This window comes from Medicago truncatula, chromosome 6, assembly GCF_003473485.1.
Source record: "Medicago truncatula cultivar Jemalong A17 chromosome 6, MtrunA17r5.0-ANR, whole genome shotgun sequence".
Classification (NCBI taxonomy): domain Eukaryota; kingdom Viridiplantae; phylum Streptophyta; class Magnoliopsida; order Fabales; family Fabaceae; genus Medicago; species Medicago truncatula.
The window spans coordinates 13,246,203-13,262,116 of record NC_053047.1 but is presented as its reverse complement, the minus strand read 5'-3'; the positions used below and the strand labels follow the sequence as shown (position 1 = coordinate 13,262,116).

General features: G+C 30.7%; 1 protein-coding gene, 1 long non-coding RNA gene and 1 other non-coding gene across 5 annotated transcripts; 1 reads left to right on the top strand and 2 right to left on the bottom strand.

Moving 5' to 3' along the window:
- Positions 1-1,082: 1,082 nt before the first annotated feature.
- Positions 1,083-5,692, bottom strand: LOC11416343 (uncharacterized). 3 transcript variants are annotated; one of them, XM_039827203.1, is made up of 3 exons: positions 5,244-5,692; positions 4,680-4,683; positions 1,083-1,571 (listed from the first exon to the last, which is right to left on the bottom strand). In XM_039827203.1, exon 1 carries the CDS (start codon positions 5,606-5,608, stop codon positions 5,255-5,257), a length of 354 nt encoding a protein of 117 aa, XP_039683137.1. In that variant the 5' UTR covers positions 5,609-5,692; the 3' UTR covers positions 1,083-1,571; positions 4,680-4,683; positions 5,244-5,254. The 3 variants fall into 3 exon arrangements, with proteins under 3 accessions (XP_039683137.1, XP_039683135.1, XP_039683136.1); XM_039827201.1 differs by lacking the exon at positions 4,680-4,683 and adding an exon at positions 3,051-3,053; XM_039827202.1 differs by lacking the exon at positions 4,680-4,683 and having other exon boundaries at positions 1,083-1,573; positions 5,245-5,692.
- LOC112416142 (small nucleolar RNA snoR118) lies at positions 3,037-3,122 on the bottom strand. Its single transcript, XR_003006456.1, has one exon. It is a non-coding gene; the product is annotated as a small nucleolar RNA snoR118 (small nucleolar RNA).
- Positions 5,693-9,268: 3,576 nt separating the features above from the next.
- Positions 9,269-9,998, top strand: LOC120580818 (uncharacterized). Its single transcript, XR_005646578.1, has 3 exons — positions 9,269-9,439; positions 9,562-9,631; positions 9,875-9,998. It is a non-coding gene; the product is annotated as an uncharacterized lncRNA (long non-coding RNA).
- Positions 9,999-15,914: the final 5,916 nt, after the last annotated feature.

The window sequence follows — 15,914 nt, the reverse complement described above, 5'->3', positions numbered from 1 at the left end:
TTACAAAAAATAATATTAAGGTTAAAAATGAAAGAAAATATAAAAAGTTAAAAACAATAACTCAAAAGCTATTTAAAATAGCTTCTTACAAAAAATTATAAGCTCATGAAAAAAGTTTGTTACCAAACACATCTAATTTTATCAAGCAAGCTTATAAACTAATTCAAAAAACTATAAACTAGTTTATTTACGTTACCAAACACAGCCTTAGTGGGTGGGTTAGTAAGTGTGTCGTGTGTTTGGGAGACAAATGGCTGACTAAGTCAACAATTGGCAATGGAAAAGAAGTTGTGAGCATAGAAGAAGTATATGACAGGTGGATTTGGATTTTCTCCATTGAGTCTCAAATTTTCTCCAGTGTCAATTTCCACAATCAATCTAAATCGAAATAAAAAATCGTTAAAAGTTGTATTTGATCATATTTAATTACACATAAATAGAAGGTGAACAGATAACAAACTGTTATGTTAGGCTTTTATGGATGACAAAAACATTCATGGACATGTGAAAAAATACCAACACAACAAAACTGTTTAATCAGATCTCTTCTGAACACAACACAACACTGTATGAGCTTTTTTTACAATTTGTTAAAAGATAGTGATAGTTAAAATTATGAAAAAATAAACCACTTGTTTTTAACAATTTGTTTTACCCAAGGCACAAGGTTTTTAATTGAAGATGGATCCTTACTTAACAAAAATCACTCCCCGTTAAGTGAGTAATATATTATTTTTATATATGTAAAGTTATTTGGAGCTACTTAAGCACTTTTGATGAGTCCATATTAGTCTATTATCATGATTTCTTAATAGGTACTTTCATTAAAAAACTAAGTCAACGTGAGATAAAGAGTCGAAATTATTGAACTACCATTATCGATGCTGAGTAATAGACCAAATTGCTAATTTGATTCAAATTCTACCAAAAAATAAATAAAAGAACTTCAACAGTAATTTGTTACAGGACTTCATTTGAAAAATCCTTAATTTGTATATGAACTAAATGTATTTCACTTTCAATTAGTGTAGCTCATTTTTAACTTCCCATGACCTCATTCGAAACTCCATCGAATCTAAATGTATCTTAAAATAGGTTTGTGCCCATCGGATGTTACATTAAATCACACAGCAATTTCGAAATTGTTCCTATGTCAAGATAGTTTTTAATGTTAAAAGAGAATCTCCATTCCAATCTCATCTAAACAAAAAAAAAATATCTCCATTCTCATCTCCAATCCTACAACATAAACAACCTACCACCTTCAACAATATAAATGAAGAAAAACCCTAACACAATAGTATTACATTGAATATGCAACAGCCACAGCCTAAATTTAGTAATTGAATAATCTAGGCCCTCTCTAGTTACAAATGGTGATCATCAAATGACCTTTCTTTCTCTAACTTCTTTTGTTACTCTTGTACCACAACTTCGTTCAAAGAGTATTATTGACAGAGTTTGATATCAAACAAAGTTACGAGTATCAGTTTTATAACTACCATTCATGGTTTTGACAACAGAGCCTGGCATTGGCATTTTCATCAAGCTAATAATATTGTCATCTAATCCTGCAATAACAGAAGTGTTAAACAATGAGGACAAATTCAACCCAACCAAAATTAGCAAAAGAATGCTACCAGAATTGAAACATATGTTGCCAATAGTAAAATATAAATCATCTGCAAGGTAGAAATGTGAGATATAATGGAGAATATGGCTGTAAACAAAACCAGATATCCCCTCAATAGTCTCGTCTAGTTCTCCATCAGAGCATCAAAACAGTATTCCTTATAACTAAACATAGCATTAGCATATCTTATCATTGTTAGCAATAGGAACAAAGTCAATCTCATAGAAAAGTTGCAATTATAAGACAAATCAATAACCACAACACACAAACAAAAGGAAAAAGTCATTAAACTTGTGCCATAATTAGTACACTAAAAAATAAAAACAACTATTAGAAACATTTAGACTGTTGTTAAGAATAAGAGGCGAGATATTGGATTGCAACAAAAACCCTCAGATCTCATAGCTAAGAATAAATCATATGCAGCTTATGACAATGGCTTCATTCACAGCCTTCGCACACCAGCTGAATATTTTCTTTCTATATAGTATAGATTAGTTTGAGAAATATCATGAATGAATGGAATGAGTGAGTGAGTGAGTAACCGAGACAAATAGAGAGAGAGAGAGAGAGAGAGAGAGAGAGAGAGAGAGAGAGAGGTGCACGTCAGGCTATAAACAAAACCATGTAGCTTCTCAATAGTCTATTTGTCCATCATTGGGTAGCAAACCAAGTAGTTTTCAGAATTTGAAGTTCTTTGAGCAGAAACTACTGTTTCGCTTCTACATATTGTTTTAAATTTAAAAAGAAAAACAGACAGCAAAAAAGCTCATAACTATAACTATATGAGACAGCATAGACAATAACTACAAGTTTTGGTTAATTACTCATTTAAAACACAAGCAATGGGATTATAATAAACAACAAAAACAAAAACAAAATTAATGCAAGGCCCTCAGATCTCATAGCTTAATAAATCATCTACGGGTTTATCCACAAGTTTAATTCATAACCATCTTGCACCTTAATAAGTTGTTATCCAAACAGAAGGCGGAAATCCAGAGACACACACACACACATGGTAGATCACGCACGCACACAGGGATTGAGAGAAAAAGATAGAGAGGTGCAGAACAGGTTTTAAACAAAACCCATAGAGCCGCTCAATTGCAAGAAAAGATTCACAATTGTTATTTTCAATTTCCCTCCTTTCTTATTCAGTCATTAAATAGAGTAAATGGATGTGAACCACACAAGCAAAGCCTAACAAATTAATAATTTATCTGAAAGCATCAAATCATTTAAAGGACCAAACATTTCAGCATAACAGAATGGGTGAAGAGAAAAAATTAAAAACAGCAACAATAAGTAAGCTGTTTGAAATAAAAAAATAATGAAGAATATTAAAAAAAAAGTTCAAAAATAATTTAGAAAAAATGGATAAAAATAAGTTTGAAGAAAATGGGTCAGATAAAGCTTTCTAGGCTATGCATTTCCATCCATAGTGCAGTTTAAAACTGCTCAGAGCCCAGTGCATATCATCATTCACTAAAAACAAAAGCAACAAAAAACTACACATAAAATGGGCAAAACAATTTACCAGGCAATAGTTCAAAACTCAACTGCCGATGAAAATAACAGCTGATATAAACGTTGTAATGAAATATTGCATGCAAACATTCATTGATGCAGCATCTGTATTTGCACAGCAAGGAACTGCTATTAACTAAAACGTCTACAAATTTGTTAGAATTATACGTACGATCATTATCAATACAGTTAAGATAAAAAATTTAAACATGGCAAAGAAAATTGAAGAGAAAATTCTCAAACTATTGACCTGAAATTAAGAATTTAGAAAAACAAAAGGTAAAACAGTTCATTGCTAGAAAAAACAGTAAAGCAAAAAGTAAAAAAAATACCCTTCTAACAACACAGAGAAAAAGATGGTACTCAAAGCCCTCAGATCTCATAGCTTATAAAGAATCATCCACAGTTTTCATCACATGTTTCATCCACAACCTTCTTGCATTTCTCCAAACAAACACACACACACACACAAAATCACAGAGGGAGAGACAAAGAAGAGGATAGAGGGGAAGAGGGAGAGAGAGAGGGAGAGAGAGAGAGAGAGAGGGAGAGAGAGAACTGCAGATCATGTTGTGAACAAAACTGTGTAACCGTTCAATAGTTTATTGATACATCATTGGGCAGGAGAACCAACAATTTACTCTATTAACACAGTAAGCGCTATAGTATATAGACCTTAATTTTCAACTTAAACAATTGGCATGATTTTTGTTCTGATTCTTAGTTCTCAATTTACCAAACAAACAAATCATAATTTCAACTAGAAAACAAAGAAATCGTATACCAAACAAGCATAATTTGAGCTAAATTTTGATCAATATCATGACAAACCTTACCAGAAAGAAAAAATTAACCTTAATGGAAAATAAACAAGATCATAATTGAAAATTTGACATTTTAGAATCACCGTTCTAATTACACAAACAGAAAAAGATTGTATCCATAGCCCTCAGATCTCATAGCTTATATAGAATCATCCACGGCTTTTATCACAGGTTTCATTCACAACCTTCATACAGAGAGAGGGGGATAGATAGAGAAATAATAGAGAGAGAGAGAGAGAGGAAGATAGATAGATAGATAGATAAGAGAGAGAGAGAGAGAGAGAGAGAGGTGTAGATCAGGTTGTGAACAAAACCTGTAACCGTTCAATTGTTTATTTATACATCATTGGGCAGGATAACACATTACATACTCCATTTAGAAATTTCAATGTTAAAAACCTATATTTTATATGTTCAGAGTTTCTAATTGACTAGACACTTTTAAGGGCCTATTTGGATTAGCTTATTTGAGCTTCATAACTAGCATAAATTTTGTGAGAATGTGTATGAGAACTTATGCAAACCGATTTTTATCTTAAGCTTACGAAAAGAGCTATTTGCATACACAAAGAACTAAAAGTTTGTAAAGGTGGTTTATGAGAAACAGCTTAAGAAGATACCATGTTCGTTACTTAGAACTTAGGGTGTGTTTGGATTGAGGGTTTAGGATGGGAAGAGAGGGGAGGGATTACTTTTCTTCTTTAAATTAGAGACTATATAATATGTTTTTCTAAAATAAATTAAGTGTGATTGAAGTAGATATGATTGTTTATCATGTTAACTTTTAAAAAAAGAAAAACATTTCATAGTGTCTGTAATTTAAAAATGAAAATAAACCAGCACAGTTTGAACTAAAAATTTCATCATATTCATAAGGATCAAAAACTCTAGCAAAATTAAAAACACACTCAATTCATAGCTAAATTAGAAATTTAATTTAATCTAACTCTGATTTACAAATTTAAGCTAAATCAAAAACATAAACACAATCAATTTGAGCTAAATTTAATCTAATTCTGATTTATAAATCTAATATTAAAAACAAGGAAAATTAGAAATCAGAAATAAAAAATAACAAATGTAACAGAAAATTACTTAAAAAAAAAAAACACAATCACAAACATAATATGACCTAAAACCTCATCAAAATCATAGCTTTAACTAAATCAGATAAAAAAAAATTCAGTTACAATTCTGAATTATTAAATTTAAGATTAAACTTTTTTAACACAAATTACTAGGTAAAAAAATCTTACATTTTTTTTTACTATTTACAGTAACGATCAGCTTTCTTCTTAACACGATCATCAAGCGCATCTTCAACAGATGTCACCTTCGCTTTCGGTTCATACCCAAATTTCTTCGCTTCAACCGGAAAAAGTTGATCATACTTCATTTTCTTCGCTGCATCGATTGTATACTCTGAAGATTCTTCTCCATCAACGATTTTTTCCTTTTCTACTTCGTCTATTAGGGTTTCATCTTCGAGATTAGGGTTAGGGTTAGGGTTTTTGTTTTTTTTCTTCTTTTTCTTTTTGTCGATGGTTTTGGAAGTTGTTGCTAGGGTTCCTCCTTTGAAAGATAAGCGACCTGGTTTTACACGTGCGTATGGATCTGACATTGGGAATGGGGAGATTGGAACGGCGTTAGGGTTTGTTTGGAGATGGAGGAGGTTGTTGAGTTGTATATATAGGGCTTTTTATCATAAGTCTGACATTGTATCTAAGTTACTATTTGCACCTCCACGCTTCTAGTTTTTTTTTTTCTTAACACATGCAACTCATCTTCAATAGTATTTGCACATACATCATCACATCACACATTATGAGGTATTCTTTTAAATTTCATGTTTCTATCAATTTTTAGCAAATAAAATTATTTAGGGTAGCTGATTTCTTTTTTTTTTTTTTTTTTGCAATAGGGTAGCTAAATTTATATTATTGAGGTTATAAAATATAAAACATACATATTTATTAAAACAAAATAAAAAAGATTGGCTACCCCATACTACAACTAATAAATTTAAGAGACTCTTAAACAACACAAAGGTCTATAAAATGTATACCCTTAAATTTTAAGTGGCATTTCACATGGGAAAGGTTAATCCTTTCCCATGGTGGGAAAGTTGGATTCAATGATTAGATTAAGTGAAGAACATATTCTTAACATGCTCTTTCAACACTAGATTTTTCTTCACACTATCTTCCAACAATTTAAAAATTCCAAAAATTAATTTTCATAAATTAAAAAAATCAAAAAAAATTCTGACAATTTTTTTTAAATTCTGTAATTCATTTATTGAATGTTAGAGTTTTTTTTTTGAAAAATTGAAAAAAAAAATTTCAGAATTTTATTTCAAAAACCTTATTTTCCAGAATTTTATTTTCTTAGAAAAATAAAAAAAACTTTAAATTCAAAATATTTTTTTTAGGATTTTTATTTTATTTTTCAGAATATCTTATTTTATTATGAAATTAAAAAATATATTCTTTTCAAAAAAATAAAAACTTATCTTAGTTTCCAAAATTTTATTTTTATTGAAATAAATTTTTTTTTTCAAAAAATAAAATTTCTAACATTCAATAAATGAATTAAAGAATTTTAAAAAAAAATTATTTGAATTTTTTTTAATTTCTGAAAATTAATTTTCAAAATTTTTAAATTGTTGGAAGATAGTGTGAAGAAAAATCTAGTGTTGAGAGAACTTGTTAAGAATATGTTCTTCACTTAATCTAATCATTGCATCCAACTTTCCTATAGTGGGAAAGGATTAACCTTTCCCATGTGAACACACACCTAAATTTGACCGATGGTCCGAGAATTAGCTACAGGTAAAAATTTAAAGAGGATATTTTCCATCCATAGTTCTTAAAGATGTTCCCGTCCATATTTACTTTTCCAAATTTACTTTTTTTTTTTTTTTTTTTTGTGTTTGGGGTTCGAACCCCAGACCTTGCATATATTATGCATTGTTCTTGCCATCAGAGCTAAGCTCACAGGGACCTTTTCCAAATTTACTTATTAACTATTTTCTCCCTAAAAAATTGTATTTTCTTCCATCCATCCATTCTATGTTTTCCAAATATACATTTCAACAACAGTAAATATAAAAGTAGATTTCAAAGTCTTAAATAAAAGATATCAATGTAACTAATTTATATGTTAAGTTTTCAAATAGTTTAAATAGATTGTAACAAACTTTATCTACACCGGCGTTCACTCCATGCGTGTATGTTAGCTCTTTTATTTCGTTAATGCGTATAAATCACAAACGATAACTTTTATGAAATTTTGATTAAAATTATAGGTACATATATTATGCATTTTCATATTGTAACAAGTTATACTTATATTTTTTTAATGACGCTAACAATAAAATATTCATATAGGAAAATTTGTTTAAGGATATAATTGAAAATGAAAAAGCCACCCCAAAACCATATATTTCTTTTATATATAGTATTGAAGTATAAATATAGATACATAGTTAAAAAACACACATGAACCATTGAATCCTAATTAACTCGACCCAATTGGATCCTTAGAAGCACAAAGAGCAACCATTAATTTTGTCCCTCTAGTGTTAACAGATTTCGACATTCAAATTTCAAAAGTCAAAACTTAGGGACATATGTTGTCGAGACAAATTTAATTATAGTTTTATGAACAAATAAAAATGTAATGGAGCAATCAAGTGCATGTGAGGTGTAAGAGAAGTCTTACACCACAAGAAAGCTTGTCGACCACATGAGCAGTTACCATTCAGACTTAGGCGCATCGTAACAAAATCCATCCATGTGTAGATATGAAGTGTTAAGGACGATAATCGGCCTAGGACACTTGGCAAACATGCATGCCATTGAAAGTTATCATACCGTTCAATAAACATGATATGGATTCGAAGATCATATCTAACACATGAAACAATTGTAGATTATCGCTACATGATTATGTTACTTTTATTTCCTTTATTCAAAGTTCAAGTTATTTACTTTTTTGAACTTTAATTTTATTGCACATTTACATTTTCTACACACTTTTAATTTTATGCACTTTACATTTCTGTACTGTTAAATTTATGCATACTTACTTTCAAGTTTTTGACCTTTCATGCATTTTATTTTCACCATTTCACGTTTCTATGTACTTTACTACTTTTTCAAAACCTTGAACTCCAAATTCATTGTACGCCTGAAAGTATTTTCGTAATAAACTAACACGGCGGAATCTTACTTTGTAACTTGTCAAAGACCTCACGTCTATAGTATGATTGTTTTATACATACGTTCTCTGTGTCGTTAGTGTGTAAATCCTCACAACACTTGGCATTTTTCATATAGAGAGAATGTGCAATAGGTGTCGTGGTGGTACTGTGAAGATCATATTTGATATATACAATCATGTCTAATTATGATTTTCAATATTTTAAAATGTGTCATCTAGTTAGGTTTTTAACTTTAATTTATCACTAAATGGTTAAGACTCTAAAGTAAATAACCAACATAGTTGAACAAATATATATGTCCACATAATCAAGAAAATAAATATAAGAATCAACATTAAAAAAAGAATGTTGATAACACTTTTCTTTATATTGTTATATTTTCACGATGGTGAACAAATGTTATATTCCTGAAGCATAACATCAGGTGAATTAAGTTGAAACCAAATGGGTCCAAAATCCAAATAGTGTTCCTTATTTGGATCTTTTGGTTTAATTTTCAACCATCAAGGAGTGTAAACAAACAAGGAACTGAAGTTATACTTAAATTGAATTAATGCTACCTTTGGATGCATATAGTATAAGTTAACACCATCACCCTCACCAAACATGGTAGTCATGCATATCAACACACTATCATCGTATAATATGTACGGTTGTTTGTCTTTCTCAATTACCTAACCGATTAAATGAATTTCAAATACCAACAAACCAATTCTCTATGAAAATGGAAAAACACTTGAGATTTTGCCTTTCTCACTCATTCCTATGGGACCCTGTTGATACAGTCTACTCACTATATATGAAAACACATTACTACCAAAAGTATTATACTACCCCTAAACCCATTACCTTTTGCTTCACCTTTTTATAGCGCAAAAGGTTAAACTTGGAATTTCATTGAGTTAGCATGCCTTCAAATCGCTCCATTTCAATTTAGTCATTTCTTCCATATTTGTCCAAAGTGTACACCACAATTTTAGAGTAATTTGAAGGTAAAATGGTATTTCATTTCAAAAGCCACTTTAATTCAAAATTTCCTTCCTTCTCTATATCTTTCCTCTTTCTTTCCTCACTTTCCTGCACATCTGTTTCTCACTTTCCTCTTCTTAGGTCTCTATCTCTTTTCTCATCGACTTCACTTAATTCATCATCTTCTCAAGAATAATCGGCTTCTCCATTTGATTTGTTACAATTTGTCACTCTATTCATCAATTTTCACCGTGATTGGTACGAAAATGGATAAATTTTGTTAATAGTTTTCAATTCAATTATTGCTGCTTTATATTTTGTTTGCTTTTTTTTTTTTTTTTTTATGTTGGTTATCTCATGCATGTTAATTTCATTATCAGATTTGGATGTTTCAAAGAAGACATAACTTAACATATTTGGGTATTTAGAAGTCGAAGTCGTTGTTGCAAGGTATAGACTTTCCAGATTGTGTTAATGATTATCCAAATGAGTTGACTTTATTATTTTAAGTATTGTGATTCGATAATGTTGGATTTTACTTTATGTTGCAAGTCCTAATGCATGTTAGATATATATTGAGTAAAAGTTCATGAATGATACGTGCTTTTGCATTGGTTCTTGGTTGCATTTTGATTTGTTGATCTTGCATCTTGAATTTGTTAAAAACAATATGCTTCTTATATCCTATGTCAGATTCAAGTTATACCTTCAAGAAACAAGTGTCGTTTCCTAATTTAATGTCTTCGTCAAAGGCAAGATTACAAGTGAAGAACATGGGAGGATTTCTCACTGCTTATATTTCTAAATAAATGAAGAAATTTACATGTCATTTGATTACTTATAAAAATACAATTTTAATATTCTTTTCTTTAAACATATGCACTTAACGATTTGTAAACCACTATGGTTGAGTTATTCAACATTTCAAGTCAATGTATTTTGATTTTTAGAAGAATTTAACTTAGTACTAGATTTATAAAGATATGACTATTGATGTACATGAAAGTCTATTTACAACATATTTATAGTGAAGATGACAGAGACTCACAAAAAGAAGGCAAAAAAAAATTAACCATAGGATTAGTAGATTGTCTAATGACAAATTTGTACAAAACTACTTATATCAATTATGTGTATGTGTGTGTAAATAACTTTACCATAACTGTTATAATTGGACGTGATGAGGGAATTGAACTTATTTTTGTGTTTTCCTCTATGTGATTAGTTATATTTCAAAAAGTTTGGTGATATCAATTTGTAATACTTATTAAATTGAATCTATATTGCTATGAACTATGAATTATAAGTCATACAGAGAAATGAAACCAAATTTCGTACAAGAATTTTTTCCAGAGCTACATGAAGATCTAACTTTATTGGATAGAAATAATTGACGATCCTAATTCAATCAAAGTCTTGAACATACACTTATAACTACAAACTGGGTTTAAGTTGGGGATTTTTATGGATTTGTTGGAGATAAGTTCATTTTATTGACATACATTGGAAATAGTGATTTCTTAATTAATGTTCAACTTCAACCCTTTGATCTAATATTGTTACCAACTTATCACACCTCTATGTTTATGTTGGATGAACCTGAATGTTTTGAGGTTACACTTACTAAACATGAAGCTACAAATTATCAATTAGTAACTAAATCCTCACGTCGATAATAAGATTGTTTTATACACACTTTCTATGTGTTGTTAGTGTGTAAATCCTCACAACACTTGGCATTTTTCATATAGAGAGAATGTGCAATAGGTGTCGTGGTTGGTACAGTGAAGATCATATTTTATATATAGAGTCATGTCTAATTATGATTTTCAATATTTTAAAATGTGTCATCTAGTTAGTTTTTTTTACTTTAATTGATCATTAAGTGGTTAAGACTCTAAAATAAATAACCAACATAGTTGAACAAATATATACGTCCACATAATCAAGAAAATGAATATTATAATCAACATTAAAAAAAAGAATGTTGATAGCACTTTTCTTTATATTGTTATATTTTCATGATGGTGAAAAAACGTTATATTCCTGAACCATAACATCAGGTGAATTAAGTTGAAATTAAATGGGTCCAAAATCCAAATAGTGTTCCTTATTTGGATCTTTTGGTTTAATTTTTAACCATCAAGGAGTGTAAACAAACAAGGAATTGAAGTTATACTTGAATTGGATTAAATGTTGCCTTTGGATGTACAGAGTATAAGTTAACACCATGCCCATCACCAAACATGGTAGTCATGCATATCAACACACTGTCAGCTTAATATGTACCGTTGTTTGTCTTTCTCAATCACCTAACCGATTAAATGAATTTCAAATACCAACAAACCAATTCTCTATGAAATTGAAAAAACACTTGAGATTCTGCCTTTCTCACTCATTCCTATGGGACCCTGTTGATATAGTTATAATCTACTCTCTATATATGAAAACACATTACTACCAAAAGTTTTATACTACCCCTAAACCCATTACCTTTTACTTCACCTTTTTACAGCCACAAAAGATTAAATTTGGAATTTCATCGAGTTAGCATGCCTTCAAATCTCTCCATTTCAATTTAGTCATTTCTTCCATGTTTGTCCAAAGTGTATACTACAATTTTAGAGTAATTTGAAGGGCAAAATGAGTATTTAATTTCAAAAGTCACTTTAATTCAAAACTTCCTTCAAGTATATGTATTTTAATATTTTTATTATTTTAAAACCTATGAACTTAACGTTTTGTAAACCACCATGGTTGAGTTATTCAACATTTCAAGGATATGTATTTTGATTTTTAAAAGAATTTAACTTAGTGCTAGATTTATAGATATATGGCTATTGATATACATGAAAGTCTATATACAACAAATTTATAGTGAAGATGACAGAGACTCACAAAAAGAAGGCAAAAAAAATTAACCATAGAATTAGTAGATTGTCTAATGACAAATTTGTACGAAACTACTTATATCAATTATGTGTGTGTGTGTAAAATAACCTTACCATAACTGTTATAATTGGACGTGATGAGGTAATTGAACTTATTTTCGTGTTTTCCTCTATGTGACCAGTTTTATTTCAAAATATTTGGTGATGCCAATTTATAATACTTATTAAATTGAATTTATATTGTTATGACTATTAATTATAAGCCATACATAGAAATGGAATCAAAATTCGTACAAGAATTTTTTCCAAAGCTACATGAAGATTTAACTTTGTTGGATAATGAGCTACTTTACGGACTAAATAGTTGTGAGATTGGTTTTAAGGTGTTGAAATGGAACAATGAAGACCGACATATTACAAAATTTGGAAAGCACTAGGCAAAGTTCTACAAGATCAATGCATTTCGGGCTGGAGATGTTTTGAGATTTAGATTTGTTAATCAATATGGTTCGAACATCATGATAGTATCAAAAAAGTAGTTCTTTATAAATATTCATTCAAGTAGTAATTGGAACATGTTGTTGAAGTCAAGTACAAAGTATGTATTCTAATATATTATCTTATTTATTTATTTTCGGATATTTTGTTAACATATGATCATCTTATATATGACCTATTATGTGGATACCCTTGCTATATTATATAATTCAGTATTTGATAAGTACAAAATATGTCTTCAAATGTTGCATTGTTGTAAATAATTTTTGCGTTTCCAAAAAAAAGATACGAAAGGTAAAAATATCAAAATTTAATAAAGTTAACTATATTACATCTAAAAGTGACGTAAATTATAGAATTAACCTTGAGTTATCAAAAGAGATACTATATATAAGATACAATAATTTGAGTTATAGGGGTATGTTTATGAAAAAAATAAACGCATCTAGTAATTTGAAAAGAGGTTTATATTTAGAGACAAATTTTTAGTCAAAAAAGTGATTAGATATAGTGACGGATGAGTATCAAATATGGCTTACAATCGTAAAAAAAAATCACATTAACTTGTATACAATCAAATGACCAATATTTCAAAATTACTGAAGTAAATATTTTAATCGTAACAATATAAATATAACTAATAAAATAGGAGCAATGAGAATTATCATGAATTTAAATTATTCATAACCGATAGAGTTAAAAAGTGGAAAACAAAGATTAGCATCACATGTGCTACAAGTACATTAAGAATTACAGGAATTAATGTTTCAGTCAAAAAAACAAATATCAAACTATTGATCGATTATAATCACTCAAATTAAGGAGAAAATGTTAGCATTACACAAAAGAATAACACTTTTATAGTAAATTTAAATGAGTAAAAGGAGAAGATATACAAACAACCAAGAACACTCCAAGATTGGGCTTGGAATTCAATCCCCACATAGAAAGTTTCCATGCCATCACAATCTTTGTACTAAGTTGCAACTTTTCAGCTTACCCAAAAGTCTAAGACTAAATTAAGACTTCATGAGAGAGGATTGCCATTAAATCAAGTTCCTAACCTTTATTGAAATCAAAATTAGCAACATTTGATGTTCATAACAAAATTGTATAAAAGGAAAATGTCATAATCTATTAAGAAAATGTTAGCTCTAACTGTTGGAATATTTTAATATTTAATTATATTCCAATGACATTACGTGGGCAAATATCTCTATAATAATTATATTAGCTATTTGTCAATTTGGAGCCTTAATTGATTAGTGATCAATTTAAGTAATAAAGCTTATTAGATTTCTATTTAGAATATTAATTAATTATTTAATGGATTTGGACTCAATATGAGTGGATGTCTGGATGACCCATTAATGGAATAATGGGAAACCCTAATGGTCTGTACCACAAACAACACGTTTTCAAAGGTTTTTACCAGCATTAATGGCTGGTAAAATCCCTTTGAACACGTTTTTTTGACTCACCATTATCGGGAGTTACAACCTATGCACAAGTATTTCCTATAAATAACCTCCAAAATGCCACCATTTCCCACACCATCACACCTTCTCCCCCTCTTCCTTCTATGCACAATGTGTTTCCATCGATGACCCATTAACGGAATAATGGGAAACCCTAATGGTCTGCACCACAAACAACACGTTTCAAAGGTTTTTACCAGCATTAATGGCTGGTAAAACCCCTTTGAACACGTTTTTTGACTCACCATTATAGGGAGTTACAACCTATGCACAAATATTTCCTATAAATAACCTCCAAAATGCCACCATTTCCCACACCATCACACCTTCTCCCCCTCTTCCTTCTATGCACAATGTGTTTCCATCGATGACCCATTAACGGAATAATGGGAAACCCTAATGGTCTGCACCACAAACAACACGTTTCAAAGGTTTTTACCAGCATTAATGGCTGGTAAAACCCCTTTGAACACGTTTTTTGACTCACCATTATTGGGAGTTACAACCTATGCACAAATATTCCCTATAAATAACCTCCAAAATGCCACCATTTCCCACACCATCACACCTTCTCCCCCTCTTCCTTCTATGCACAATGTGTTTTCATCGCTGACCTTTCATAAAAAGACGTTACTTTGAAAACTCAGGGTTTGTATAAACGGTCAACGAAGAAGGCTACGTGCTACAAAGAAGCACGGTCTGTTTGGGTGCAAGGTTTATTTGTTTGGGTGTATGGTACCATCAAAGTTTCTTTTGTCCTGGAAACAAACCTTACCCCAGTACCTCACCCCCCCCCCCCCCCAACATCTCTTTTTCCTCCCCCTTTCCTCCCCATCAGCTTGCGCCATTGACGGAATAATGGGAAACCCTAATGGTCTGTACCACAAACAACACGTTTTCAAAGGTTTTTACCAGCATTAATGGCTGGTAAAACCCCTTTGAACACGTTTTATGACTCACCATATAGAGAGTTACAACCTATGCACAAGTATATCCTATAAATAACCTCCAAAATGCCACCATTTCCCACACCATCACACCTTCTCCCCCTCTTCCTTCTATGCACAATGTGTTTCCATCGATGACCCATTAACGGAATAATGGGAAACCCTAATGGTCTGCACCACAAACAACACGTTTTCAAAGGTTTTTACTAGCATTAATGGCTGGTAAAACCCTTTTGAACACGTTTTTTGACTCACCATTATAGGGAGTTACAACCTATGCACAAATATTTCCTATAAATAACCTCCAAAATGCCACCATTTCCCACACCATCACACCTTCTCCCCCTCTTCCTTCTATGCACAATGTGTTTCCATCGCTGACCTTTCATAAAAAGACGTTACTTTGAAAACTCAGGGTTTGTATATACGGTCAACGAAGAAGGCAACGTGCTACAAAGAAGCACGGTCTGTTTGGGTGCAAGGTTTATTTGTTTGGGTGTATGGTACCATCAAAGTTTCTTTTGTCCTGGACATCTCTTTCTCCTCCCCCCTCCCCCCCCTCAACATCTCTTTCTCCTCCCCCCTCCCCTCCCCCTTTCCTCCCCATCAGCTTACGCCACTAGTTTAACTATCCCTCCTCCCCCTCCATGTTCTTGTGTTGCAGATTTAGTTTTAAGCGGTGTTTTAATAATTTTATGTAATAAGCTTTAAGCTTCAACTTTATTGTAAATGTATCAATTATGAAATTCAAAAGATATTTTTAAAATTTTACAAGGTGCATGAGAATTCAGCAGAGTGGAAAAAGTAAAGTCTATTTTAAAAACATTGAAAAGAAGCTCGGATGAATGCTAGCCCAACAAAAAAAATCCTATAAATTATATATATTTTTTAAATAATTCTTTACTTAATTGATTATAAA

What these genes read in the sequence shown, in the direction of transcription:
- LOC11416343 (XM_039827203.1), bottom strand. Translation starts at nt 5,608, where the DNA reads ATGTCAGATCCATACGCACGTGTAAAACCAGGTCGCTTATCTTTCAAA.